The sequence below is a fragment of the Zootoca vivipara genome, chromosome 15, assembly GCF_963506605.1.
Source record: "Zootoca vivipara chromosome 15, rZooViv1.1, whole genome shotgun sequence".
Classification (NCBI taxonomy): Eukaryota; Metazoa; Chordata; class Lepidosauria; order Squamata; family Lacertidae; genus Zootoca; species Zootoca vivipara.
Window position 1 is genome coordinate 3098608 of NC_083290.1, and position 26724 is coordinate 3125331.

The 26724-nt window shown below is 49.0% G+C and overlaps 2 protein-coding genes across 2 annotated transcripts; one reads left to right on the forward strand and one right to left on the reverse strand.

The window, feature by feature from the left end:
- The first annotated feature begins 165 nt into the window (after positions 1–165).
- TAX1BP3 (Tax1 binding protein 3) lies at positions 166–11248 on the forward strand. Its single transcript, XM_035139061.2, has 4 exons — positions 166–324; positions 5247–5366; positions 6623–6700; positions 7987–11248. The coding sequence occupies exons 1-4, from the start codon at positions 175–177 to the stop codon at positions 8122–8124; spliced, it is 486 nt and encodes a 161-aa protein (XP_034994952.2). The 5' UTR covers positions 166–174; the 3' UTR covers positions 8125–11248.
- CTNS (cystinosin, lysosomal cystine transporter) lies at positions 10606–26704 on the reverse strand. The gene is made up of 11 exons (XM_035139059.2): positions 26568–26704; positions 24233–24316; positions 21174–21252; positions 20555–20642; positions 19522–19625; positions 18599–18730; positions 17149–17248; positions 16940–17059; positions 16170–16340; positions 14989–15106; positions 10606–12728 (listed from the first exon to the last, which is right to left on the reverse strand). Exons 2-11 carry the CDS (start codon positions 24294–24296, stop codon positions 12598–12600), a joined length of 1107 nt encoding a protein of 368 aa, XP_034994950.2. The 5' UTR covers positions 24297–24316; positions 26568–26704; the 3' UTR covers positions 10606–12597.
- Positions 26705–26724: the final 20 nt, after the last annotated feature.

Genomic DNA, 26724 nt, shown 5'->3' on the forward strand with positions numbered 1-26724 from the left:
CGCGGGAGGAGGCGCTTGGGCGTCGCGGAGGGGGCGTGGCCCATGGCGAGAGCGGCGCTTTTGGGGAAGGGGCGTGTGCCTCCTCCGCCTCGGGCGCGTGAGCGACACGGGGCGGGACGAGCGGGCAGCGAGGGCGTGGCTGTGGGCGTGTCCATTCCCCGAGGGGGCGTGTTCATGGCCCGGCTGGGTCGGGTCGGGCCGCTGTTCGCCTTTTGTTCCGTGGGAGGCGAGAGAGCGAGGCGCGGTGCCCGAGGCGGGAAGGCCGAGGCCAGGCCAGCGGGGACCATGTCGTACATCCCCGGTCAGCCGGTCACGGCCGTGGTGGTAAGTGGAGGAGACGCCCTGCCCCGCTTCTGGTGTGGGACCCCCCAAAATACCCAGCCCTCCCCCCACCACGCCCCCCCGTTTCATTCTCCTATTTTGGGCTGGGGGGTGGAGTGGGAAACCCAAGAATTTGCTATATGGATTAACGTTGCTTTTAATCGTTTTGTAAACCGCTTTGGGGGAAAAACAGCCACAAGCGGTATGCAATTCCAATGGAAGAAATGTTGGCAATCCGGATTTAAAATAAAGCCCATTGCTCTGGATGGGAATAATGGTGTTAATACAGTAATGACAAACGTCACGCTCGTCGGTGGCGACGCTGATGGCGATTTGTTCCTTCAGGGCGGGTTGCAACAATTAAAACAGCGTTAAAAAGAGTTTGAAACAGCTCAGAGTCAGTGCTTTTCTTCTGGGGAAAAAAGGTTCCAGTACTGTACCTTGAGTACCTCCAGAAAAAAGCACTGCTCACATTCACAAAAGTGGGTTCTCAAAGCAGGCACAGTCGAGTGTCAAAAGCTAAGGAAAGTAGGCTTTGATGTATTAAAAGAAAAATGTATTAACGGTAGTGATAATTTATTAAATTGTTGATATATTAATAACATACAGTACTATAATCTCCCTGAAATGCATAGTGGAAGACCTGTCTTTTTCATTCAGGATGCCTGAATGTTGAAGGGCCTTCTTCTGGGGTGAGGGGCATTTTAGCCCATCCCACTTCTTTTCTTTACCTGCTTTTTTAAAAAAATGCTGGGGATGGAAAATGGGCCTGAATGTGTGTGTGTAGAAAAATCAGCTATTTTGCTGCCCCTTTCCAACCCTAACTCTTTCTTGCCTCCTTTAATTTGAATGGATGCTTAGAATCGTAGAGTTGAATTGGAAGGGATCCTGAGGGTCATCTAGTCCAACCCCCTGCAATGCAGAAATCTCAGCTAAACACATCCATGGCAGATTGCTATCCAATCTCTGCTTAAAAACCTCCAAGGAAGGAGAGCCTGCCACCTTTCATGGGAGTTTTTTCCCCACTGTTATTCTACTCTTTGGCTACTCTCTTGGAAATGCTCCCAGAACATCTTAGAGGTTGCTTAATTTCAATGGGCTTGCTGATTAATGTTGGATATAACCCATTGTGCAAATATGTGTGTGAGCTTCACATATAATTTATATGTATTCATAAAAATAGCAGTGAAGACTGTTTTTATTCCTAAAGTACTTTGACCTTTCCTATAATTGAATCTCAGATAGACATTTACAAGGCACTGCACTTGAGAGTTTCCAAGACACCCTCCCTACAGTTTTATCTATGTGCGACAAAAAGGGACCATAGAAAGGGCTGTGGAAAGGCAAGCAAATTGATCCCGGCCAAATAGGAATCCTTGCAATGACCTGGTGGGACGCTCACTGTGGGCGACATTTCTGGGCAAGGAAGAGGTGCCAAACGGCTGCATTTGTTCTCTGCTTCTGCTTTATTAGGAGGCTGCCCACAATTTTGTAGTCTCTTGAGAGATGTTTCCCTCTCTTGCTCTCTCCCCTTATTCCATTACCTCACTTACTCCATTTGTTCTTATCTCCCCTTCTTTCCCCTTCCAGATGCTGCTGAACTGCCACCTCCCATCATCCTTGACCGTTGGCCGTGCTGGCTGGCCATTGGGAGCTGCAGTTCTGCAACATCTGGCTGGCCCCAAAAGCCTGTTAAGCCTGCTGCATTCAGGGGCCCTCCTTCAGCTGCTGAGCAGGGGTCTCAAACCCCATGGCATTCTTCCAACCCTACCAGTTGATCAGACCCCCACAATCTCAGAAGCCTTCCGGCTAAAAGTTCCAGAAGCCGTGTGTGTATGGCTCTTGCATTCCATGGATTTACTCCTTCCGGGAAAATTCCTCTCTTGCCCAGCCTGATCAGGGTCTTAAATCTCTCTCCCTTGTTTTGTGCCTCTCTTCTACTTCCGACCTTCCCCCACAATTGCAAATCTTTATACTTTATTCTTACCTGGTTCCACCTGCCCCACCCTCCAAACCTTGCTCTCCCTCTGGCCGCCAGTCTCCCCTAGATTAGATCTGTTCGATTCCATCTGATCGGTTCAGTCTCCTTTGGGAGTGGTTGGGTGATTCATGGCTGGTTGAGCAAATAGCTGGGAGGAGTGAAAAATGCTCTTTTTTGTGGTCAGGGCACTGAATAAGCATAATGTATGTGTATGTTTTGTTGCCGTCTGGTACAGGAAGTGAGAGAACCCTCAGGGCAGACTGGCCCATAACCTGCTTCCTCCACCATATGGAGCAAACCATAGTGTGTGTCTGATCACAAGAGTAACACCCTCTCCTTATCCTAAGGTCTGGGGTGTTTGATGAGTATACACCTTGACAGGAATCCTGGAAAAAGACATGGATGAGTCAATAAAGGCTTGTCTAGCCCGAGTGCTTACAAGCCCAGTGGTGATTTTTTTTTTTAAAAGGTGAATGGCACAAACTGGTAGAGTATGGGTGTGGTGGGGAGAGTTTGGCCCTGGAAATCCCATTTGCCAAACAATGGGGCAACTGTGAAGTTCAGGGAGCGGCTTTTAAATGCGAACAAAGTAGAACAACTTTGTGGACCCTTCTTCCCCAACCTGGTGCCCTCTGGTCATTTTGGAGTATAGCTCCCAACAGCTCCTAGTCCAGAACATCTGGAGGGAAACAGGTTGGAGAATGTGGAACAGAACAGTGGAAGGAAGGGTTTGAAAATATGGGATTTGCTGAAAACTGGCACTTGTTCATTGCATTTATGTCCCCCCCTTTCCTCAGGGCAGTGTAGGTGAAATGGGGCGCACAATGGCCCCGTGAGGTCGATTAAGATGAGAACGCAAGAGGGACTGGCCCAAGGTCACCCAGTGAATGGAGATTGCAACCCAAGCCTTGTTGGTCTGACATTCTGCACTGCTACACCCCGCTGAGCTCACAGAGAGCAAGCGCATTAGTCATGCATCATAAGAATTTGGGGTGTGGAGGGGGATACCCGTGGTGAAAGCACCTCCTTCTGGAAAGAGCCTTTCTAACTGCTTTTCTAACAGGCTGTGAATGCTCTCTGAAAGTGCTAAAGATGGAGAGAGCATGGCATTATCTTATCTCATGGTATGAAGGAATCCAGAAATAACAGTCATGAAGAGGCGGGGTGAGGCTTGTTCCCAGACGTCAAGTGCAATTCTACCCAGATTTACTTGGAAGTCCGTGTCATTTGGTTTAGTGAGGCTTCACCCCTCCAAGTAAGGATGTATAGAAAGCATTGCAGCCTAAAGCTCAGCATTGGTCCGGGTCTGGGTCTTTTTGCACCCCCTTCCCCTAAACATCTGGGTTTCTCTGTCCCCTACAAGGTAGTCCTCCAGATGTTATTGGGCTCCCCTGACCATTGGGTGAAGGGTTTTGGAGTCTGACAATGCTGCTGTTTTCTACAATTCCCCTCTCTACTCCAGGAAACAATTCTTTATCGTCAGGGGCAGGGAACGTGCAGCCCTCCAGATGTTGCCAGATCAGAACCCCCTTGGTGTTTGGGGGGCCACAGTTAGCCACTCCTGCCATAACTGTGGCAAAGCTGTGACCCTCAGGGAGTGTGGGGTGGACTTCTCTCAGCCCCAGCCAGCATGACCAGGGGGTCAGGAATGACAGGCAGGGCAGCCTGATGCCATCAGGAGCGGCTCAGGTTCAGCCACCCCTGCTCAGCTCTGTGATCGTGAGAGAGAAACGCTGATGGTTTTCATTTTAAAACTGAAACTGACTGTTCTCTGAAGGCAGGAGAGTGAGCCCACTTGGCTTTAGACCTGTCCAATAAAAATGCCAAGTGATGGTGCCATTTCATCCCCTCTAACCTTTTGTCCATCTCACGAGGCAGCGAGCCACTTATCTCTGGACTCACTGCTCTCCTCTCTGCCTTGTTTGGCTGTCTTCCCTTTGGTCTCTCTCGCCTTTTATCTCTCTCTCTCTCTCTCTGAAAGTGCTTTTCTCTTTCCCCCCTCAATGAGCTCATAAGCCCAGTCTCCAATAAAAGGGTGCTTGTTTACACGGGTGAAATCCGATGCTTCCCCTCATTTCAGAACTGGCCGTTCTTGACCCCCAAGGAAATGATCTTGGATAGAAAGAATGGGAGCAAGGCACGCTCTGGGAAGATGGGGGCTTTTTATTTCCAAAAAACCCTGCTGCCCAAGCCTTGGCAGATTACCTTAATCTTTACCCTAAGCTACTGCCCTTCCCTAAAAGTATTTCCCTTTTCCCGTGGTCTGTTCTTTCTTCCAACCCTCCTTTCCCAAATTGATCCCCTGCCATCCCCTGTGCTAGAGCATTTGGTCCAATCCAGCAGGGCTCTTCTGAGCTGCCTGTCTCTCCTTTCTGCTCCCTCTGTGACACAAGGGAAGGTCAACCAATCGCTGCTGAGGGCTCCTCTGCCCCCACCAAATCCCATGCTGGGCTCAGATGAAGCTGCTTTGGTTTAGAAAAACGCATAGCTGGCTCAGTTGCTCTTTGTAGTTAAGGATAGGGTAGAGAGAAAAATTCTTCTGCTTTTTTTGGGGGGGGCAGATGGGAAGCAGGGCTTTGTGAAGAGCAGATGGTGGTTTTGTGCAAGATGTTGTGTCTGGCAGTACAACAGCAAAGGCCTTTGTTGTACTGTGACACACAACCTCCTATTGAGACACCCACCCACCCCTTTTGCAGTTTCAGAACCCTTTTCCCTTTCTGAACCAAGCAGGATATGACCCATGGTGTCATCGCATGCTTGCCATATGTCTCTCTTTAAAATAAAGGCCTTGTTGGCTCCAGATTGCTGGACAAGAGCACCTCTTTGTCCTGTTATCAAGCGTCTCACAAGAGCCAGAATGGATGAATCCCAAGCCGCAGGGGTGTTCAAGGGCCTGCAAAGAGTCCTCGCTTTTCACATGACTCTCCTCTCCCTTCCCTTTCAGCAAAGGGTTGAAATCCACAAGCTCCGCCAGGGAGAAAACCTGATCCTGGGCTTCAGCATTGGAGGAGGCATTGACCAGGACCCCACGCAGAATCCCTTCTCGGAGGACAAGACGGACAAGGTCAGTATCAAAAAAGGCCCCAAGGCCTGGGCTAGGCTGGTTTCGTGTGGGACTGGTCTTGGCGTGATTTGGGCTGGCTGGCTCCAGAATTTTGCTGCATCCTGATTGGGTCAAAAAATGCCTCTGTTGCTGTTGCCCAAATCCATCCTGAAAAGATAACTCTTGGTCCGGAGCCAGGCTGATCATGCAGGGAGACTTTTTGAGGGGGTGGCAGTCTCTGCAGGCTGTAGAGAAGACTCTGGCAGTGTGACGGGGGACTTCTGGGCATGCCAACTCTTGTCTGTCTGACTAGCTTTCTTTGGAGCAGACAGGTCAAGATCTACTCACCTGGCCTGTTCTTGAGAAAGAAGGAGTCTTCCCAGGGAACCAGACAGGAAATGCCTGGGGGAACCATCGTCTTCCCCACTTGTTGTGTGGAAGAAGAAAATGGCCATTGCTCCTTTTTCTTTTATGCCACAAGTGTAACTGGGTATGTGTAGACAACAGATGGACTATTTCAACGTGGACTAGCAACTTGCAGGGCTGTTTGGGCTTGTGCAAACAAAAGCCCTGGTACAGGGATGGCCAAGTGGCTCTGAGGACGAACAAGCAGGGAGGGTAGAGGATTTGGCCCCTGGCATTTATAAACTAGATCTCTCTGTAGTGTTTGCTTACTCTTGTGCAGGCCCATCTGGAGGGTGGATGTCTGGAGTTATTTAGCAGAGATTCCACTGGCTGAAGCCTTCCTCTCCCCCCCTCACTTCCTGGTCATTGAGCAGAGCAGAAAGCTCTTTACAGAGGTGCCTCCCAGAAGCAGTAAGCCAAAGGGATCTTTTTCAGACACCCTCACTTCTGGGCAACCTTCTGAGAGCCACATGGGCAGGGGCAGGGATGCAATTTTTACTTTTTGTATGGCAAGCTAATTTCTGCCATTCAGTCACGCATCCCTCTCTACCCTCCATCCAGACAGTCAAGAGGCTTGATCAGAGTTCAAGGACACCTTTTCGCACAGGCAAAAGCCTGCAAGGAGGGTATGAAGTAGGGCTGGTGAGGGTTGTGGCCTGGGAAAGAGTCCTGAGGGCCTGATAGAGAAGTATGGAGGGCCGCATCTGGCTCCTGAAGGTTTCCCACCTGTGAACCAAGTCATCTAGAGTCGATCATGCAAGTGGATCAGGGCCTTGTCACAACATGAGCCTGGATGTCCAGTGGGGGACCCGGCCAACTGCGGAGACCTCCGTGGTGGTATCTTTATGCAGTCTGTCTTCTTCTCCTCTCAGGGCATTTATGTGACCAGAGTGACGGAGGGTGGCCCCGCCGAAGTGGCCGGCCTCCAGGTCGGAGACAAGATCATGCAGGTAAATCCCAGACTGGTTTAAGAAGCAGCAGGGGGGCACCCCAGATTTCTTCCACTGTCAGGCTTTCCAGCTCCTAGTTTTCCCATTTGATTTGTGGGAGGTTAGGCTGAGAGGTCGTGACTGGCGCAATGTGTTTCATGGATGAGGGGGGATTTGAACCCTGGACTCTCAGGTGCAGGCCTAACACCCTAACTGCTACACCACACTAGTGACTCTTCTGAGTGGACTGTCTTTTATGAGCTCAAATTAAAGCTTTTTATCACTCCATCCTGTGAATTAAGTTGCTGAAGACCTTCCCTACAAGACAAAACAAAAACACAGAAAGCTGCCTTATATATACCAAGTATCATTAGTGTCCACACTGACTGGCAGCAGCTCTCCAGGGCTTCAGGCAAGGGGCTTCTCTGTCATTCCTGGAGACACTAGGGATTAAACATGGGACCTTTTGCATACAAAGCAGATGCTCAATCACTGAGCTGCAGTTTTATTATTTAATTTAAATCCCCCTCTTCCTCAGAAAGGAAACCCTAAAAACTAAAACAAAACTCTCAAGTTCTCATGATTCTGAATTAAGGGATGATTAAAATATACCTGGAGGTATATACCTCTATACCTGGAGATGAGGGATTCATAGCTGCCAAGTATCCCGTTTTCCCCGGGAAACCCCCGTATTTTCTTACCGTTTCCCGCAGGTGTCCCGAATGGCAAAATACTCCGTATTCCCCCGGATTACGGAGCTCCTGCCGGCGGCCATTTTCTTCTGGTGCCCCGCCGGCACCGGAAGTCACTTCTACACACTTCTGGACATGCCTAGAAGCTGTGCCATTTCCAAAATGTCCGCAGCGCCAGAAATCTTTTCTACGCACTTCCGGACATGTGTAGAAGCGACTTCTGGCGCTGCGGACATTTTGGAAATGGGCACAGCAGCCGCGCACAACCCAGCTCACGGAGGGATCTCCACTGGAGTGAACCGGCCCAGGCGAGGTAAACCTTGCCGACCCCTGGATTAAAGCAACCCTTTTCACTGCCACAAAGGATGTGGTGGTAGCCTCTTGCTTGGTTTTAGAAGCATTTTCACCCAGATTTGTTGAGGTCTGGGGGTAATGGTTGTGGTGGTGAAACAGAACTTCCATGTGCAGGCAGAGGCTACCCCTGGATGTGTGGCATTAGGAGCTGGCTCCCAGCATCTGACTGCCAGCACCCCTCGGTTGGCTGTCTTGCTGCTCCTAGTATGCTTTGAATTGGTGGTGGGCCTTCGCTCAAGCAATGCTGCAAATGTATTGCAGGTGAATGGCTGGGATATGACGATGGTGACCCACGACCAAGCCCGGAAGAGGCTGACCAAGAGGAACGAGGAAGTGGTCCGCCTCCTGGTGACCAGGCACTCCCTACAGAAAGCTGTGCGGGAGTCCATGATGTCCTAACCATGCCGTTGAGTTGTCGGGGGGGGGGGGGAAGAGGATGGATAATCTCAAACAGGGTGGGCAGGATGCTGATCATGGACCACAGCCAGCTGGGCTTGGAAGACTGCTGCACCCCTCCCCCACTGCAGAAAATCCCTTCCACAAAGGAGGTGCCATCATTGTTGAGACTCACCCCCCTCTCAGTTGTACTAAAATGGCACCAGTGTGCAGTAGCAGTTTGACCTGGCGGGATCAGCAGCTATGGCTGGCGTGAGGATCCTCTGTTCCCTGCCTCCCCAGGTGTTGTTGGACTGATCCCTCAGCTGAGCTGGCTGAGGCTGCTGGGAGTTGGAGTCTAGCAACATTTGGAGGGCTCCTGGTTCCCCACTCCAGTCCAGCAGGGGTCAAAGTGAGGTGCTCCCTTGGGTGGCGACATTGGTACCAGCCGTGCAGGGAAATATTTTGGCTTAAGGACCGACCCTTGTATATAACCAGCCGTGACCTTCTCTTGCACAAATGGACGGCATCCAGCTTCTGGTGAATTTCTCTTCCTAATGCTGGCTCAGTTCCAAGCCTAGAGAGCCTTCGTCAATCAGCCAGGGGGAAGGTGTGGGGTGGGGGTTGGGCGGGACAGGGGACAGTTTTACAAGCTCCAATATCTTAGCTCCTTTATAGAGTTTCCTCTAACATAAAATGTGCCCCGGGAAACTCTTTGTGGCTTAAACACCAAAGGCTCTTAAAACTTGTCATTTTGCAGAAAGCCCACATTTCAATTTTTATAGCAAAGGCATTTTTGTAAATAACCATGTTCCCTCTGTGTCCTCATTCTAGTTCTAAAGCTTAGGTTTAAGATACCGTGTTTCTCATATTATAAGACACGTCTTATATTTATTTTTTCCTCAAAAAAACACACCATGGCTTATTTTCAAGGGATGTCTTATTTTTTTGTTAAGCTTTTTAATTTTTTACCGGTATTAAGCTTTCAGAGAGTTTTGCTGGGTCGGGACTCGGCGCTGCATGCACTGCTGTCTTTGCCGGCTCCCGCTCAGTCGGGACTTGGCGCTGTGACATCAGCGAGGCTGTGAGGGCGGTACTGTCACCTGGGCAGCCCGGGATCTCCATACACGCGGCCCAGGGTTGCACCTTGGAGGTCCCGACGGTTCTGCTACCCCAGCAGTTTGACTTCGCCCCTGGAGGCGCACTCAAAAACCCACTCAAGACATTAAAAGCAGCAGCAGCTGGAGGGGCTTTGTCCAGCCACTACTCTTAAAACTCACAGGGCAGCGTTTGTGCTGCCTTGAGCTGTCATTGCAATAAATCGCGCTAAACCAGAACGGGGTGCCTATCTCGGGGTGGCTTTCTCCTCCTCCCAGGCTCCCACCTTCGCATCTCCTTCGGCGCTGTTGCTTTTTGCACGCAAACCAAGCTCCGCAGTGCTGGGTGCGGACGGACTCAACAGCAGAGCCAACAAACCAGCACCAGAGCTTCAAGCCGGTGCTCTCTCTATGGCGCAAGCATAGAGGCTGCTGCCCCATCGGAGCCTAGAGCGGATTGGTCAAACTCCGCTTCCGGATTGCGTTTCCTTAGAAACCCGAGGCGCGGCGACCCGGAAACGCTTGCGGGGCCAGTTCTGGGTCGCCGCGCCATGGCTGTGCTGGGAGCGTCGGGGTGCCTGCGGGGCGGGGGGGGGGTCGCCGTGGCTTCGCTGCTCCTGAGGCAGCACCCGCAGGGACGCCGCGCCGCGTGGGGATGGCGGAGCCTCCCGCTGGACCCGGCAAAGACAGCAGCGTGCGCTGCGCCGAGCCCTGACTCAGCGGGACCCGGGAGAGACAGCAGCGCTCGGCGAGGCGAGATCTGCTCCCACCACTAATACGGTACCCCAGCATGTCTTATTTTGGGGGGATGCCTTATATTTTATTGCCTCCAGAAAATCGTGCCATGGCTTATTTTATAGGCACGTCTTAAAATGTGAGAAACACGGTAACAAATACAGCCCACAGGAGAGAGAGAGACCAAGCCTACTCTTGAAACTTGGGGTTAAGCTGAAACCTTCTTGTTGTGCCCAAAAGCGCCATGTGCGAGTCCCCTTTCAACCTGTACGTGGCAAATTAGTGGCACCCTGGACTGGAAGTGCTGAACTGCAAAATGATGATAAATAACTCTAGCATAAAAGGCCTATATTGTTATAATACATGTATAGGGGTGGCTCACCTGTGGCCCCCTGGATATCACTGGACTCCAGCTCCCATCATCCCTGACTCTTGGCTATGCTGGCTGAAGGCAGCTGGGAGTTCAACCCCTCTGGATGCCACCCGTCTTGTAATTGGAAACCTCCCCGATTCTCTTCCCTGTTTATCTCTGTTGAGGTCAGGGAGCCTGTTGCGTTCCAACACCCATCAGCCCTGCTCCAAGGGACTGGGGGGTCATAAAAGCTGGGGGTCCCCCAAAAGGCCTGGAAGGTCACAGGTCCCCACTGTCACACTAGGTCTTTTTCTGGGGCTGAAGCCTTAAATCATGCTTTGGGAGGGCTATTGCTCCCCCAGAATTCCTGTCTTCCCATACCTGCTTGAGGCAATAGCTGCATGTGTGAAGTTTGTCCAAAGGGCAAGCGGTCTGGATCTTTTAGAGGGCAGAAGGCATCTCCCTGCCACACCGTTCCTGCGGGGTATCCTAGTACACCCATTTTGATTGATTTTGTATACGGCCTTTCTGGAATTTGCTTCCAATCACAGTTTTTGTATTAAATGTAACGGTCCACATTACTTTTTTTTAAAAAATCCACTGTAAATAAGCCCTTCTTTCTCCCTCCCTGCAAAGTTTGTACCTCTAACTTATTTCAGTATATTACTGCTATTCCACTTTTGTGCTGATTTTACTTCAGTGATGTTAACCTTCAAGCTGAAAAGAAGTTGCCAGTCTTGTCAAATACCACTAGATGCCTCTTAATCACTTCATTTTGTACTTTGATGATGCCAAGGTAGTTTAGGGACTTTCTCTCTTTTGGCAGACTTCCGTGAGGAAGCCTTGGCGGGGTGGGGTGGGGCATGCATGTTCAACTGTTTCGTTTTTTTGTAAGGGTGGGGAGCAAGCAACCGTACAGCTCTGCTCCATCTCATTTTACACAATAAAAGGAAACTGGATTTTCTGTCTGGGGTGTATTTCTGTCACTGTTTCGTTGACATGTTAAGCCTTGGAGGACAAGAGCCAACTTTTAAGAAGCAGTTCCACAAGTGTTGCTTTGTTCTCACTGTAGGAGAATAGGAAGGCCTATAAGCCTTCAGGCTCGGTGGATGCCCTCCAACTCTTAGCAGCCACAGGCAGCAGCATGGCCAATGATTTCCTTCCACTCCTAATTTAGGCAACCACAATGAACATGAGAAGGGCCTGCTGGAGGAGGCCAGTGGCCCATCTAATCCAGCATCCTGTTCTCACGGGAGCCAACCAGATGCCTCTTCTAGGAAACATGCAAGCAAGACCTGGGCCCATGAGCCCTCTTCCCCAGCTGCTGTTTCCAGCAACTGATTTTCAGAAGCATAGCTGCGTCTGACTGTGGAGGCAGAGCAGCGCCATCAATGGCCTCGGCTCCCATGAATATGTCTATTCCTCTTTTGAAGCAAACCAAATTGGTGGCCATCACTGTTTCCCGTGGGAGCGAGTTCGAGGGTTTCCCCTGTGCACCCATCTCCAGTATGGGAACATTCCTACACTTCCTGACCTGGAGATGCAGTGAAGAGAATGCAGTGCTTTGCGCTCTGAGTGACAGCACTTCCCCAATATAAGCCACTCTGCCCCACGGCTGGAGACTAACCAAAGGCTGCTTTGATCAGTCGCAACCGCACTGCTTCGGGTTTTGCGGGATGAGTTTTGAGTCCGACCACCCTTGTACAAAGTTGCTTTTATTTTGCTTTTTTGTTTTAAAAGGGCCAGATCACCAGTTCTTCATCTCAACAGCAAAGCTAGGAAGGGAAGGAAGAGGTTGACTCAAACAACCTCCATGAACCCCTTTTCCTTCCTCTTCCTCCAGCCCAAGGGAAGACTTGCATCTGTGGCACAAATAACCTTCAAGTATATAAGTAGTTTGCGTGGTGGCATAGATTCCTTCAGAGGAACGACCCTTTTCTCCTTCCTTGCAGCCAGCTGCAGAATTTTAGATAGCAAGATAATGCCCCACAAGCTGGAGAGGAGGAAGTACCCCCCAAAGGCCGCTCTCCATCTTCCTTTACTTCTGAAGCAGCTGTGAACAACACTTGCTTGAAAAGCCCCCAAGAGATTTCCCTCTTCCAGGGGTTGTGCTGTAGTCTCAGAAGATATTAAGGCACCGGAAGGCGATTTGGAGCAGCAAAATGAGGTTTGTAGTAAGACGTCCATGTGAGGAATAGGTTGGAGTCACTGTGCTTTTCAGACAACCAAGCCTGCTTTCTGTAGTGTTATCCACCTCAAGGAAGCGCAGCTGGCAAAGGCAAGCAGAGGGGGCGTCGCACCAGGGCAGACGGGTTACTCAAAAGTCTCGTATTCTTGGGGACGGTACAAGCAGTAATGCTGGACGATGAACACAATGTCAAAGATGATGGAGAAGAGGCCCAGACCAAACTTGGTGGGGTCCCCAAAAAGCAGCTGCCATTCATCTGAAAAGCAAAGCAGGGAAGGAATGCAATGCAGATTGTGTATCAGCAACAGAATAAGTTGAGAAAAGATTAAAGGACAGAAGAGGAAGGGACATGATGAAAGCTTATCCAAACTTGTACCCCTCCTGTCCAGATAGTTGTTTATTTCCTTGACATCTGATGGGAAGGCGAATAATAATAATTGGGAGGGCAAAGAATAAAAATAGCCTGCATCTTCGCACAAGGCATGCGTAGACAGATTCACACACACCTCCCTCCAAACCCAATCATTTTGTGGTTTCTAAAAGCAAAGTAGGGGAAACTTCAAGCCAATGCAGTCCTCTAGGGCAGTGTTTCCCAACCTTGTGCCTCCAGCTGTTTTCGGACTACAATTCCCATCATTCCTGACCACTGGTCTTGCTAGCTAGGGATGATGGGAGTTGTAGTCCCAAAACATCTGGAGGCACAAGGTTGGGAGACACTGCTCTAGAGCTCTGCCTAGCAGCCCCAGGGCTCTCCTTGAGCAGCCCTGCTCCACCCCTCTCCTGAAGCACTTTTTCCTAGGCAGAATGTGAAAAAGGAGGAGGATGACTTGTTTGCTTGGGTGGCAGGGCGCCTGTTTCTAGAAACTGCAGACCTGTGGGGCTGGAATGCAGCGTACTGTGAAAAGGGACTGCCCACTTTTGTCCCTGTGCGCCCACCACCACCACCATCAACGGCATGTGGCGCCTGGAATGTCCGATCCCTGTTATAAATGTCTTAAAAGGGGTGCAACGGAAAGAAAAAGGATTTCTGCCCCAAGCTGCTTAAGCAGATCATTGGGTTTTTAAACCGATATATATAAAAAAGGGGGGGGGCATCATCCACAGTGAATTCACCCTGACAAGATGAGGCAGGGGGCAGTAGCTTAGGCCTAGTGTATGCATGCAAGGGAATGAGAGGGTCAGAGGGGGCTCTACCATGGGTGGCGCTGTGGGTTAAACCACAGAGCCTAGGGCTTGCCAATCAGAAGGTTGGCGGTTCAAATCCCTGTGACGGGGTGAGCTCCCGTTGCTTGGTCCCAGCTCCTGCCAATCTAGCAGTTCGAAAGCACGTCAAAGTGCAAGTAGATAAATAGGTACCGCTACAGCGGGAAGGTAAACAGCGTTTCCGTGTGCTGCTCTGGTTTGCCAGAAGCGGCTTATTCAGGCTGGCCACATGACCTGGAAGCTGTACACCGGCTCCCTCGGCCAATAATGCAAGATGAGCGCCGCAACCCCAGAGTCGGTCACGACTGGACCTAATGGTCAGGGGTCCCTTTACCTTAAACCCAGCGCAGAAGTTTCAAGAATGGAGAAGGATTACGGGTGTTTTAAGGGTTTGTTTATACACTGCTACTTTGCCCAAAGACAGCCCCCTCCCCCCAAGTGAACAGCATATTAATATAATAATAATAAATGCAATAATCATTCAAAAAAAGAAAGATGGCAAAAAGAAAATACCAATATTTCCATCAGCTTCACCTAGCATGGGTGATGGGGGCCCAGCGATATCTGGAGGACCACAGATTGCCCCCCCCCGCTTGTGCTCTGCGTGCAGCAGCATGTGGGGAAGATCATCTCTCACCTCCTTGCCCATCTTTAGATTCTTGTGAAAGGTCAGTATCAGAAAAAACAGAACTGTGACAGGACAAACCTCTGGCTTGATCAAGCATGCTGAGCTCTAGGTTAGATTACTGCAACACATTATATGTGGGGCTGCCTCTGAAGATGGTCCGGAAATTCAGCAGCCAGGTTGCTCACCAGTTTGAGAATATAATGGCATCCTGACCCAACTGCACTATCTGCCAATTAGTTTCCAGGCCCAATTCAAAAAGGCTTTAAAGCCTTAAACGGCTCAGGATGGCAATACCTCAAGGATTGCCTCCTTCCATATGAACCTGTCCAGACCCTGTGATCATCATTCCAAGGCCCTCCTTTGTGTGCCTCCTCTGCGAGAGGTCCAGAGGGTGGTAACACGAGAATGGGGCCTTTTCAATGATGGCTCCCTGTATGTGGAATGCTCTCCCCAGAAAGGCTCACATGGTGCCCCTCTTCAGGTGTCAGGTGACAGGCATTCCTTTCTAACCAGCCCTTTTTCTTTGAACTGTCTATGGCTTTTTCGATAGGGTGGGATGTTTTAGTGTATTCCCGCACTGGTTTTAACATACGTACTTACAGTAGGGTTTGTTTTTGAAAGTCTTTTGAGTTGCTGCGTTGAAAAGAAAGCGGCTAATAAATTTAACAATAAAAATAATAGTTACCATTGTTGTAAGACTGCAAGAACATCTGAATGAGGCTGAAGGTGCCACCCGTGAAGTCCAGCAAAACGTTCCCGATGCTCCAGCCCTCAGTGCTCTTGCGGCGGAAATTCAGGTAAGCCTAAAAGAGGAGGGAGAAGGCATCAGGGCAAGGGGACTCCCACTGGGAAGGAAGATTGTCTCCCAAGCTTCAAAAGATGGGTTTTTGGTAGGCTGGCACTGGTTTTCTGATAAATCGGGCCCAACTGCATACAAAATGAGGTGGTCTTTTTAAAGGGAAAATGGGACCGACTGAAGGAGGGTTAGGAGAATTAAGGAAAATGACACATGGATCTAGTTAAATGGCATTATTTGTTTTGATGTCAAGCTATAGAAAACCACGAAAGCTGTAAAGCAAAAATTAGTAATTTATACCATTGTATATCAGATGATTATGTTAAATAGGAGATTATTAACCCACAGGTGGCGCTGTGGGTTAAACCACTGAGCCTAGGGCTTGCTGATCAGAAGGTCGGCGGTTCGAATCCCTATGACGGGGTGAGCTCCTGTTGCTTGGTCCCAGCTCCTGCCAACCTAGCAGTTCGAAAGCACGTCAAAATGCAAGTAGATAAATAGGAACCGCTACAGCGGGAAGGTAAACGGCATTTCCATGTGCTGCTCTGGTTTGCCAGAAGCGGCTTTGTCATGCTGGCCACATGACCTGGAAGCTATACGCCGGCTCCCTCAGCCAATAATGCGAGATGAGCGCGCAACCCCAGAGTCGGTCACGACTGGACCTAATGGTCAGGGGTCCCTTTACCTTTTAATCCTATATTGTGTAATCTGAAATCTGCTCATGGGGAGGGGACAGCCATGTTTATATTTATACCCTAATCAGCATTACAGGCAACTCCTCATTTGCGAAGGGGCTGCATTCTGGGTCGCTGTGTTCTTGCGTGAAATTGCATATTATTGGGACAGCCATTGAAAAAGCCTGCAAACACCCCCTCTGCCGCTTTTTGTGGTGTTTTGGGGTCACTTCCGGGTTCGGCATGTATGGGACATGCCTAAAGCAGTCGCTGCCTGCACTGTACTTTCGTAATATTGTTTGGTATGGACATTAAGAAAGGAGACAGGGGCTTGATGACAGACAGAGGCGAAGCCCAGCCATGAAACTCAGAATGGGTTGCCCCCCCCCCACTTACCTGTGGGAAGTATTTGACAAGGGTGACGCCCAGCTTGATGTAGGAGAAGTAGAAGAGGAAGGCCAGCCACGTGATCTTCCCGGCAGCGGCCACGGACAAGGTGGTGAAGACAAAGAGCCAGGCAAAGACAAGCAAGCCAACGGCCACCCAGGAGACCTTCTGGGACCCTTTCTGAAAGGCCAGATCAGCAGCATAAACAACTTACAAATGAGATATGCAGAACCAGGAGTTGGCACGTTGGGCGGAGGGTTTCTTTGGGGCCTGGCTCAGTGGTTAGAGCATCATCTATGCAGGCAGGAGGTCCTAGGTTCAATGCCCCCTGTATGAAACCCTGAAGAGCTGCTGCCAGTCAGTGTAGACATTGAGTTAGATGGACTAATGGTCTCACTCAGCCCTAAGTCACTTTATTGCATTCCTCTTTAAATCTGCTCTTAATTCGGAACCATGAGGACTAGCATCCTGCTTTATTTTGGGCGAGAGGAAGGGGTGCTGTGGCTCAGCGGTAGAGTCCACAGAAGGTCCAGGTTCAATCCAAGGGAGGGAGGGCCAGAAGAGACCCTTGCCTGAAACCCTAGAAGAGCTGCTGCCAGCCAGTGCAGGCAATGTGCTGGATGGGCCAATGATCTGACTCTATAAGGCTACCTATGTTTCTAAAGGGTTTCTAAAGTGAAAAAGCTTTTCCTTCGAGTTAAACCAATATAGATGGCATGCTGGCAGTCAGAAAAGGCGCAGGTGTACGATCTTAACCCTCAAAAGAGCTCCAAGCTCACCTCGTAGATCAGGCACTGGAAGATGATGAGGAGAGTCACAGCGACAGCGTGGAGGCTGAAGAAGACGTCATTGCTGTCCACCGGGTTCACGCCATTGGGATAGGAGCGCAGGAACTGCTCCTAAGGAGGCAGGCGGCTGCTGGTCAGAACTGGGAATATGAGGCAAAGGCCCAGCCCCATTGGAAGGAAGGAGAGGGGTTCCCACCTACCTTCACAGGTTTGACCCAGAAGAGGCCAACGTTAAAAACAGAGTAGGCAATGAAGCCAGTAAGGTTCAGGGCGATGAAGTCAAAACTGAGTCCCACAACGCTGGAAGGAGGCAGGGGGGAAAACCCCAGAAAATTATTACAACTTGATTTCTTGAATAAGAAATCAAGATAAAAGTATTTTTTATAAAAGAATGAAAATGGTTTATTGAATAAATTGTAACAGATAAAAACATTGGCAGTTTCATAACGGTATATATTTAGAGACGATAAGTAAATGAATAAATTAAGTTAATATGGATATGCCGAAGGTATTAAAAATAAATTTAAAGAACCGCAGAAAGTGGGGGAAGAAAGTCAAGTTTTGAAATGTCAGAATGATTGTAAAATCAGTGAAATGTCTAAATCTGAAAAGTATAAATAAAAAACTAAAAAAGAAAGAAAACTATTGCTACTTATTATTTTTAATTTGTTACCTACCCTTCGCTCTAAGGACCCAGAACGGGCAAAAACAATTTAAAATGCGGGATTAAGGGACTGTTTTGAACAACTTACAATCACAGCAACAGGATGGGCACTAAAACCATATGCATCTCAGGTGACAATGGCCAGAGTAAAGAGAAGCCTTCTGCATTCGCCAGAAACTTATCATGAAGGTGCCAGGGGCATCTCAATAGGGAGGGAGTTATTTGACTTAGGGGCTGCCAGAGAGGATGTTGTGGACTGCTGCAACTCCTCGCCGAGCTTCTGAGGGTGGTAAAAAAGAGCAAGAGGGACACCCACACAACCCGCCGCCAATTTCAACACCTGAGAGGGTCTGTAGGGAAGGAGGCAGCTTTTCAGATCAATCAAAAGGTTATTAAAATGTACACCTTGGTAGGCATTCTTTCAGCCCAACAGGGAAAATGCCATCGGCTAGCTCCCAGGAGTTGTGCATCGTCAATGTCTTACGGCAACAGCCAACTCTGAATTTGCCTATCTGATGAAGTGTGCATACACACGAAAGCTCATACCAAAATAAAAACTTAGTTGGTCTTTAAGGTGCTACTGAAGGGATTTTTTTTATTTTGCTCAAGCAAAGCTAGAATGTTAAGTTCCTAGACCTTATGACTACAGAGATTTTAAGACTGAAGGAAGCCTGTAGGAGGGGTCTTCTGTAAAGTCAGAGGCCAGAGGGGAAGCTGAGGGTGGGACACAGTGGCTGTGTGACTGATCCTTCAAGAGAGACAAAAGTTGCTGTGTCCAGGAGAAAATGGGACAAAGGAGGAACAAGCAAGTCTGTACAGGAGAAAATAAAAGTTGTTTTTCTATATGCGATCTCCCCCTAGTGGTAGCTAGAAGGGAGCGGGAATTGTATTTTAGCTTATGTACGGGCTGCTCCCCAACCTTTCTGGAAATCTGAGAAATGTATCATGGGCACTCCAAAAGCAAGACCCCTCTGCTCCCTTTTTACCTTTTCCGTCTCCAGTTCTCGAACAGCTGAGGGTAAAAGGAGACTGACCAAGCCAGAAAGTAGATCCAACCAATCACCTGGTCCAGGATCCTCACTGCATTGCTGTGGATCACGAGAAAGCGGATTCTGGGCCTGTGGAAGAGGGAGGGGCAGCAGGTCACCAAAGGGAAGCTCACAGCACAATCCATTACAGTATACAAATCAACTCTGGCATTTAAAAGCCACTGGGCTCCAGGAGCCTCACCCTGAGGCCAGTGGGATGGAAGCCTTCAGAGTCCATTTCAAAGACAGGGAAGAGGAGGCCCCTACAGGTTTCTCTTGGGAGGGGCCACCCAAATTTAGGACAGAGGGCCTCAAATGCAGCACTGTCTGGGATAAACATATGTTTTGGGTTTTTTAAAAGCATATTTCCATACTAGCAAGCACCTCCCAATTTACTCTGCCTCCTAAAAATGGTTTTGTTCAGGCAGACAAAAAAAATGTGTTTTTAATTTGGCATTTAGGTTACCCTCAATTTTAATTTTGAATTGTTGCTCTTAACGCTTTCACTTAAGACTTCATGGTTTTAGTCTTTTCGCAAACCTCTGAGGTTTGTTTTTTGTCAGCCAAGCAGTACATAAATTTTATGATACAATATTTAATCAACTGCATTCTGTCATTTTCGAATATCCGACCTTTCCCCCAAAGCTCAAATTGGTGTGCATGCCTCACCCCCCCTCTACATTTTTTCTTCACAACAGCCCTGCGAGGCAGGCACAAAGCTGTAGGGCAGGTGGGTTATGGGTTGGCCAGAATTGCCTCACATCAGAATTGTGGGAAGGGAGGCTGAGTTTAAGAAACAAAAAAAAATCCCAAAATTGTTCCATTATGGCTCTCCTAACAAGGACAGAAAAACAGTGAAGGCTTACTTTACAACCGCTTACCCTGTTTGGCTGGATGAGTTGGACTGAAGATACACAGTCAGCTGCCCGACTTCTTTTGCTCTCACTAGGAAGCTCACCTTCTTCACGCCTGCCGTTACGATTACCTGGTAAGGCACAGAGACAACGGGAGTCGTTTCTTCCCAAAGGACCACCTCTCCCCATATGAACCGACCCGGACCCAGCGATCATCCTCCGAGGCCCTTCTTCATGACAGGTCTGGAGGGCGGCAACATGAGAACAGGGCCTTTTCTGTGGTGGTTCCCCGTTTGTGAGGTGCTCTCCCCGGGGAGGCCCGCCTAGTGCCTTTCGTTATAGATCTTTAAGTGCCAGGCAAAAACATTCCTCTTCTTCTGGGCCTTTGGCTAATTAATATTCTATATCCTTTTAATTGTGTTTGTGGGAGGGGGTTCAGGTTAGTTTTTGTTTTTATTATGTATTTTGTGTTCTCATTTTGTATTTTTATGTTGCGAACTGCCCTGTGATCTTCAAATTTAATAAACAAATAACTAGTCCAGGGCACTCTGCCTGGACCTTGGGACTCCTCTGGGCCACACACCCCTCTCCTAAGGCCACACCCCTCACTGGACATGCTCTGTGTCTTCCTCAAGCGCTTTTGCCTTGATCTGTTGATATCGCCTGGACAGAGGGGGCTGTGCACATAGAAACGTGTTACACAGGTGTGACTCTAAGGCTACACTGCCCTGCTCAACTGAATTGCATGGGTGCCTCTTGCTTGCCTGTACAGGGATATGGGCTGGTGTACATAAAGACATATTAGACTTTGGCTCGGTTGGAATGCAGCCTGCAGTACACAGTTGGGTCCATCTATTTCCCCCCACTCGTCCCGCCCACCACAGCCATGTGGCCCCCGGAAGCTCACCCACAATGGAAAGCGGCCCCCCAGGCCTCATCGCCAGATTCACGTGGGCTGGCAGTGGTTCTCCCGGACTTCAAACAGGATTCTTTCCCAGCCCTTGTTGGGGATTGAACCCGGGACCTTTCCCAAAAGGCTGGTGTGCATTCCGGGACTTACTTGATCAGGCAGCTCGACGATGGTGGCATTTTCCCTGGACGAATATGTAACATTAAACGTGATCACCAGCGTCTGATTGAGCGGAGTGCTGGGAAAGATGGGGCGGGGGAATAGGAGAGACATTAGCAGAACTACAGAGCATTTCTAAGACCCCCATCTGCATTACCAACTTTATACTGTCAGGGCTTCCCTCCAAAGAATCCTGGGACCTGTAGTTCCTTCAAGAAGCTGAGTTGTTAGGAGACCTCTATTCTCCGTGCACAGCTACAGTTCCCAGAGTTCCCCAGGAAGAGGAGAACTTTCGAGGGTAATCCTGGGAACTCTAGTTCTTTAAGGGGGCTGGGAATTTTATCTCTAGGGTGTAAAATTCCCAGGCCCCTTAAAGAACTAGAGTTCCCACAATTACCCTGTAGATTCCTTGGGGGAAGCCATGTGTTTTAATGTAATGGTATGGGTGTGACCTTTGTCCTGGGGGAAGAAAGCTATATTCTAGCTATTTTGCAAGATGAGAAGTGATATAACTAGGCAAATAGGGAGCTGAAACCCACAGTTATTTCTTACCACCACCATCCCTCCCTGTAACCTTCAAGGACAGAGATCAGAAACCCTAAGAGTTTACCTCAAAGTCACCGCAATGTCCATCACGCCACCATTCTCCAGTGAAACCTCCTCAGGAACAGAAAGTGCCGGGGGTCCATCTTAAATACAAAAGGGCAGGGGGAAGAGAGCTAGAAGGCATTTTCCATCTTGAGGCAAGCTACTTCTGGCTTGGGGGAGAGAGAGGAGGTATGCTAAATCCCAACTGCCACATGAATCATGCATTTTTCGCCAACCCCAAGGGAGCGTGGGGGAGGGGAATTGTATGAGCATAGGTCCCCACACCCTCCTTTGATGCCGTGTATAATATTTAGAGGAGAGATTAGCTGGACTAACCTGTGCCCTAGCCTGCAACTGTGTGTGCAGCAAGTGTCAAGATTGAGGGGGATAGCTCAGAGCTGGTGGATTCTGAGCTGCATCACTCTGGTTACTGGAAGTTTGATGTACTGTAAATTTCTTAATAGAGTAGACCAGATTAAGTTACTCTGTTAGAATCTTGAGTAAGGTTTGCAAGTACTCATATTGTAGTAGCCTGGAGGGGGCTACTTTGTATGCAGCGACTGGTCCAACTTGCCTGACTGGGAGTCTGGAGGGGTGAGGGCCTTCTTGGTTGTGGCACCCAACCTGTGGAATGCCCTGCCACCAGATGTCAAGGAAATAAACAAGTACCTGACTTTTAGAGGACATCTGAAGGTAGCCCTGTTTAGGAAAGTTTTAATGTTAGATCTTTTGTTGTGTTCTTAATATCTTCTTGGAAGCCACCCAGAGTGGCTGGAGAGGCCCAGCCAGGCGGGTGGGGTATAAATAATAATTTTATTTATTTTTATTTATTATTATAGTATGGTGTTTCAGTTTAGCAATTCCTTGGTGTGGTAGCAAGGAAGCAAACACTGTTGCTGGTGTGTGACCAAATCTTAGTTTTTCAGACACATGCTCAACTGGTTTAAATGTTGGGGTTTGCATTGCGTGATGTGTAAGCACTCTGTACATGGTCACGGTTCTACTGTTTCTGTAAAAATGAGGGGGGGGTGTTGGACATTCTCTCTTGTGTGTGTGAATCATTTGTTCCAGAAACAAAGAACAGAGAAGACGTTTCAAGAAGCAGCAGAAGGCTGAGATATTTTTTTTTTGTCTATACAAGGACCTTTTCTGTGGGAACTGTCATGCGCAGTGTGGCAGGAAGTACCGTTAACAAAGGTTCTGTGTAAGTTGTTGCGAGTCTCTTGCTTGTGTCTTGTGGTGAGAGAAGCAGAGAGTGCATCTTGGACTCTAGTTGGACTCTAATCCTGCCTTGACCACGGCAGTGGTGAATGTCTGTGTATATTTGCTACCAATATGCTCTTATGCCTGTCAAGTAAGCTTCTACACTTGACTGAATCTTTATGGCGCCCATGAGTGTTTATTGCCTACTATGTGTACCTTTAACCCCAAAGACACTTCCAAGGACGGAGCTGTGTTGAGATGCAAATCTGAGAATGGATGCTGGCACACTGGCACGCACATGCGCACACACACACGCACACACACAGCAAAAGTGATGCCAGACCCAATCCTTCCAAATCATCCATCAGAGTTGATGGATTGATACAAGATTCATTGTGCATTGTAGAGTTCCCTGTATATTTCTCCTAGGGAAATCTCTCTTGAAAGAGATTCTTGAGACAAGTTGCTTCCCCCCACTCACTCCTCAGAGGAGTGGGCAAGAAAGATCTGTTGCTTATCGGTGGTTAGGGATAAATATGCCACAAATTAGGTTTCTGTTTTTGCTCTAACAGATCAGACAAAACCATAATTACGCAAAAGAAGGATCCTGTGGCCTGATTGACTAGAGCCGAACCCAGTTGCAGTTTCGCAACAACCAATCGCTTCTAACAAATAGATTTTGCCTGTGAGATATTGCCTGAATTTTAAGTTTCTTTGCGGGTGGGGAACATCAAGCAGCAGGGGCTGAAAGTCGACACCAACCAATACCGCCCCTCGCCCCCCAAATCTCTCTATCAGGCCACCAACCCCTTTGGCCTTGCTTTGGATCCTCCTTGCGTGTTTTCGCCTGGCTGGAATGTGGCCTGGAACTCTAATAATAGCAGCAATAGAGAGGGGTGCTTGCATGTGTGTGTGTGTGTGTGTGTGTGTGTAGAACAGGGTCCCCAGACTACGGCCCGTGGGCCAGATGTGGCCCAATGGCCTCCCAATCCGGCCCGCGGCGACCCCCGCCGCCCACTGCCGCCGCCTGCTCTTACGGTGCGCAGCACGGGTCCAGATTGGAAAAATCGCCGAAAATTGTTTGTGCGCATGCGTATGGGCCTCTCCTGACCCAGAAGAGGTCATTTCCGGTGCACTTCCGGGTCGGGGGAGGCCCATACGCATGTGCACAAACGATTTTCGGCGATTTTTCCAACCTGGAAGCGCGCCACCGCGCCAGCAAGTGTGTGCGCGCATGCGCACGGGCGCGCACTTCCCCCGGCCTCCGGCCCGCTGCACGCACACTCCCCTACCCTCCGGCCCAAAGCCGGGTAAGTCTGGGGACCCCTGGTGTAGAAAGTAGAGCACAATACAAAAACACAATTTCCATGCTCTGCCCACTTTTGGCCTCTTACCAAGCAGCCCCGAGAAAACCACTCAGAAATGTGGCCCTCAGACTGAAAGAGACTCCCGACTCCTGTTGAAAGGACATTATTTAAACATATTCCCATCTCAAGGAAAGGTATGCCTGCCGCAGGGTCAAAGAATGAGCATCGTTAGACACCCACAGCAGGGTAAGTGGGCTCCTTCCAACTCAGTGGAAGTACTTTTTATTTCCCCCCTATTTACAGCTACCACCCAAATTGGTGGGGGGTCTTGTAAGGAGCTAGCAGGAAAATGTGTTTTGAGAGAGGGCGGATCAGCACCCTGAACTGGGGGCTTCCCACCCCAGCCTTAAAGCCACTGAAAAGCCATTCCTACTTAGACTCAGGAAGTGATGGTCTTTGGAGGAAGCACTGCTGGTTCGTGAGTCTCATGACAAGATCACACTCGCTTGAAACGGCAAGGAATCTATCCAGAGGCGAAACTCCATCCTTTGATGGATGAGGGGTGACTTACCACAGGCTCCCAAGGACGCGAGAGACAGGCCCAGCAGAAGGAAGAGGCCGGTTCTTGGCACCATTTTCCCCCAACAACTGGCAGCTGCAAAGTGGCAAGTTAAAAGAGGAAGTCCTGGTTAGAGAGGCAGGGAGCGAGGGCTGACGTCCCAAGACAAAATTATGCTAGTCAAGGGGCAGGCATCAGTCTTAAAAGTGGGTAGGCCTTGGTTCAAATCCCAGCTCAGGTGCGAAGCTTAATCGAGGAGCCAACTGCCATCTGACTTTCAGCAGTCTACCTCGCAGGGTTGTTGAGAAGGTAAATGGGTACAGTGGCTTCCGATGGCCTGCTTGTAGAGCATTAGTTACAATTTGTTTGTGCTGCGTCAAGCAATCATTACCCCATGCCTACACCAGCGCATTTCCCCATCCTTGTCGCAGAAAAGTCCTGATTTTGAAGTGAAATGGGTTTGTTGTGCAATACCTCCTAATGTAACTATAATTTCTCAGCCCTCCAGCATGTGACTGAATTCTCGGTTGGGAGAAGACGATGATGACATTCCTGCCACCTTGAGCTCCTTGTGTTGTAAGCCAAAAATGGCTTATCTTCTGAGTTAGCCAATAAAACTCAGAGACAAGAGGAGTTAGGAGTCCATTATGTTTATTGCAAAGCAATAAGGTTACAGTCGAATCATTTTGGTAAACTGGAACCCCGCCCAAAGGTCGGGCAGGGGTATTTATAACATTTCAGACAAAGGATTTCAATTTAACCAATCACATAAATCATTACATCATTTTATATTTAATATTCATCACCTCATTTCATATTTAATATGTATGTCATGTAATACGCATGCGCAATAAGCATTGCTAACTAAACTTTGATTCTTACCATGATCTGTTACATATTGTTAGTTTGCATGTATGGGAACCTGTGTTACGTGTGGATGTAACAATTTATGTTCTAGTTTATTAATTGCTTCTTTGTGATTTACGTATTAGGTGACCTTCTATCCCAGTAGGGACGGCTTCTTGCTGAATCATCAGTTTCTTTAAAGCAACAGATTACCATAATTCACTAATATAAGCATATTCCAGGATTTATAGGGAAATACATTATTACCTTAATTGGGGCCCTTTGGGCCCCTGCTACACTTGGAGGAAGGGCAGGATAAAAATGAGAAAACTCTTTTTCTCACGAGATATTTAAGTTTTACAACATCCCAAAATTAAGGACAATAAAACGGAGCAATACAGACACTTAATGCAGACTCTTGCACCATCCAACTGTCATGATTGTGCATTTGTACAAAATCATATGCTCCCATTAAATTGAGGTGGAAATCTCATATCCACTTACCTGGGCATGCGCCCTGCTGAACTAAATGGGGCTTACTTATATGAGGAGACATATTCCAATACGGACAGCCCAGCCGCCCAGAGTGGCTGGGGAAACCCAGCCAGATGGACGGGATGAATATGATAATGATAATAGGAATAATCCTAATTATTATTTGACATTTGCTTTAAAAAAACAACAACACCCCCCTCATGGGCAAAGTTATATTGCAACCAGAATAAAAGAAAAAGCCCCAGCATAAAAAAATTGATTGCTTGACCAAATTTTGAATCACACCAAAAGCAGAAGTGAGCAGGAGAAACTCTTATTACCATCATTATTTTACCATTATCAAGACCACTCACTGCCAACCACCTCAGCGTCCAGCGACTGCACTGTTTCAATGCAGATTCCCCACTCCACCCGCAACCCGAGATTTTAAAAAAACATACCAGTATGGCTTAAAATCTAAGTAAAGAAGAGCAGGTTTAGAAGTGAGACGCTGAAAACATTTGGACTGAACTCTGTATGTGCTCAGAGGGGCTCTCGGACCCTTGCTTCACTGCCTCACAGCAAAACATATGCACAGAGGCTTCCCTGGTTCCCTGTTTTTTGGGGGAGGCGGGAGTAAAGTTTTGAAGGGTCTCAATGGTGCGGGGCCCCTTGGGTGGGGACTGGGGTGCCATGCCCCCTGTGGCCATAGGGTGCTGCTGGGGGCTGAGAGAAGGAGGAGGGGAGGAATGAAAGGGGGACACTTCTCTCACACGACCCCCTTCCCAGCCCAAAGCGCCCCAATTTTAAAAGTTACAGGGCGTCCGTATACACCTCAAGGGAAAGCACCGCTGGTATACACTACAAGCCCCGTCATGCAACACGGCACCTGAGGCTTCCCAATGCCGGCGGCAGCGCACCGCAATGCACACTGGGAGTCGTAGTCCTGCTCCGTCTGATTCCCACCCCTCCCAGAAATAAACTTAAAAGGCCGCCGCGCAATCCTTACAGCGGCCCCATAACTCACCGCAGCGGGGCGGGGAGCGGCGTCTCCTCCTGCCAAGCGGTTCCCGCGACTGCCGTCTTTCCCCTCACCGGCGTTGCTCCCAGGGAGGCCTTTCACGTCGTCACCAAGGAGACGGGCTTTATATAATGGCCGGCCGCGCCTCAGGCCTTCCTCCCTC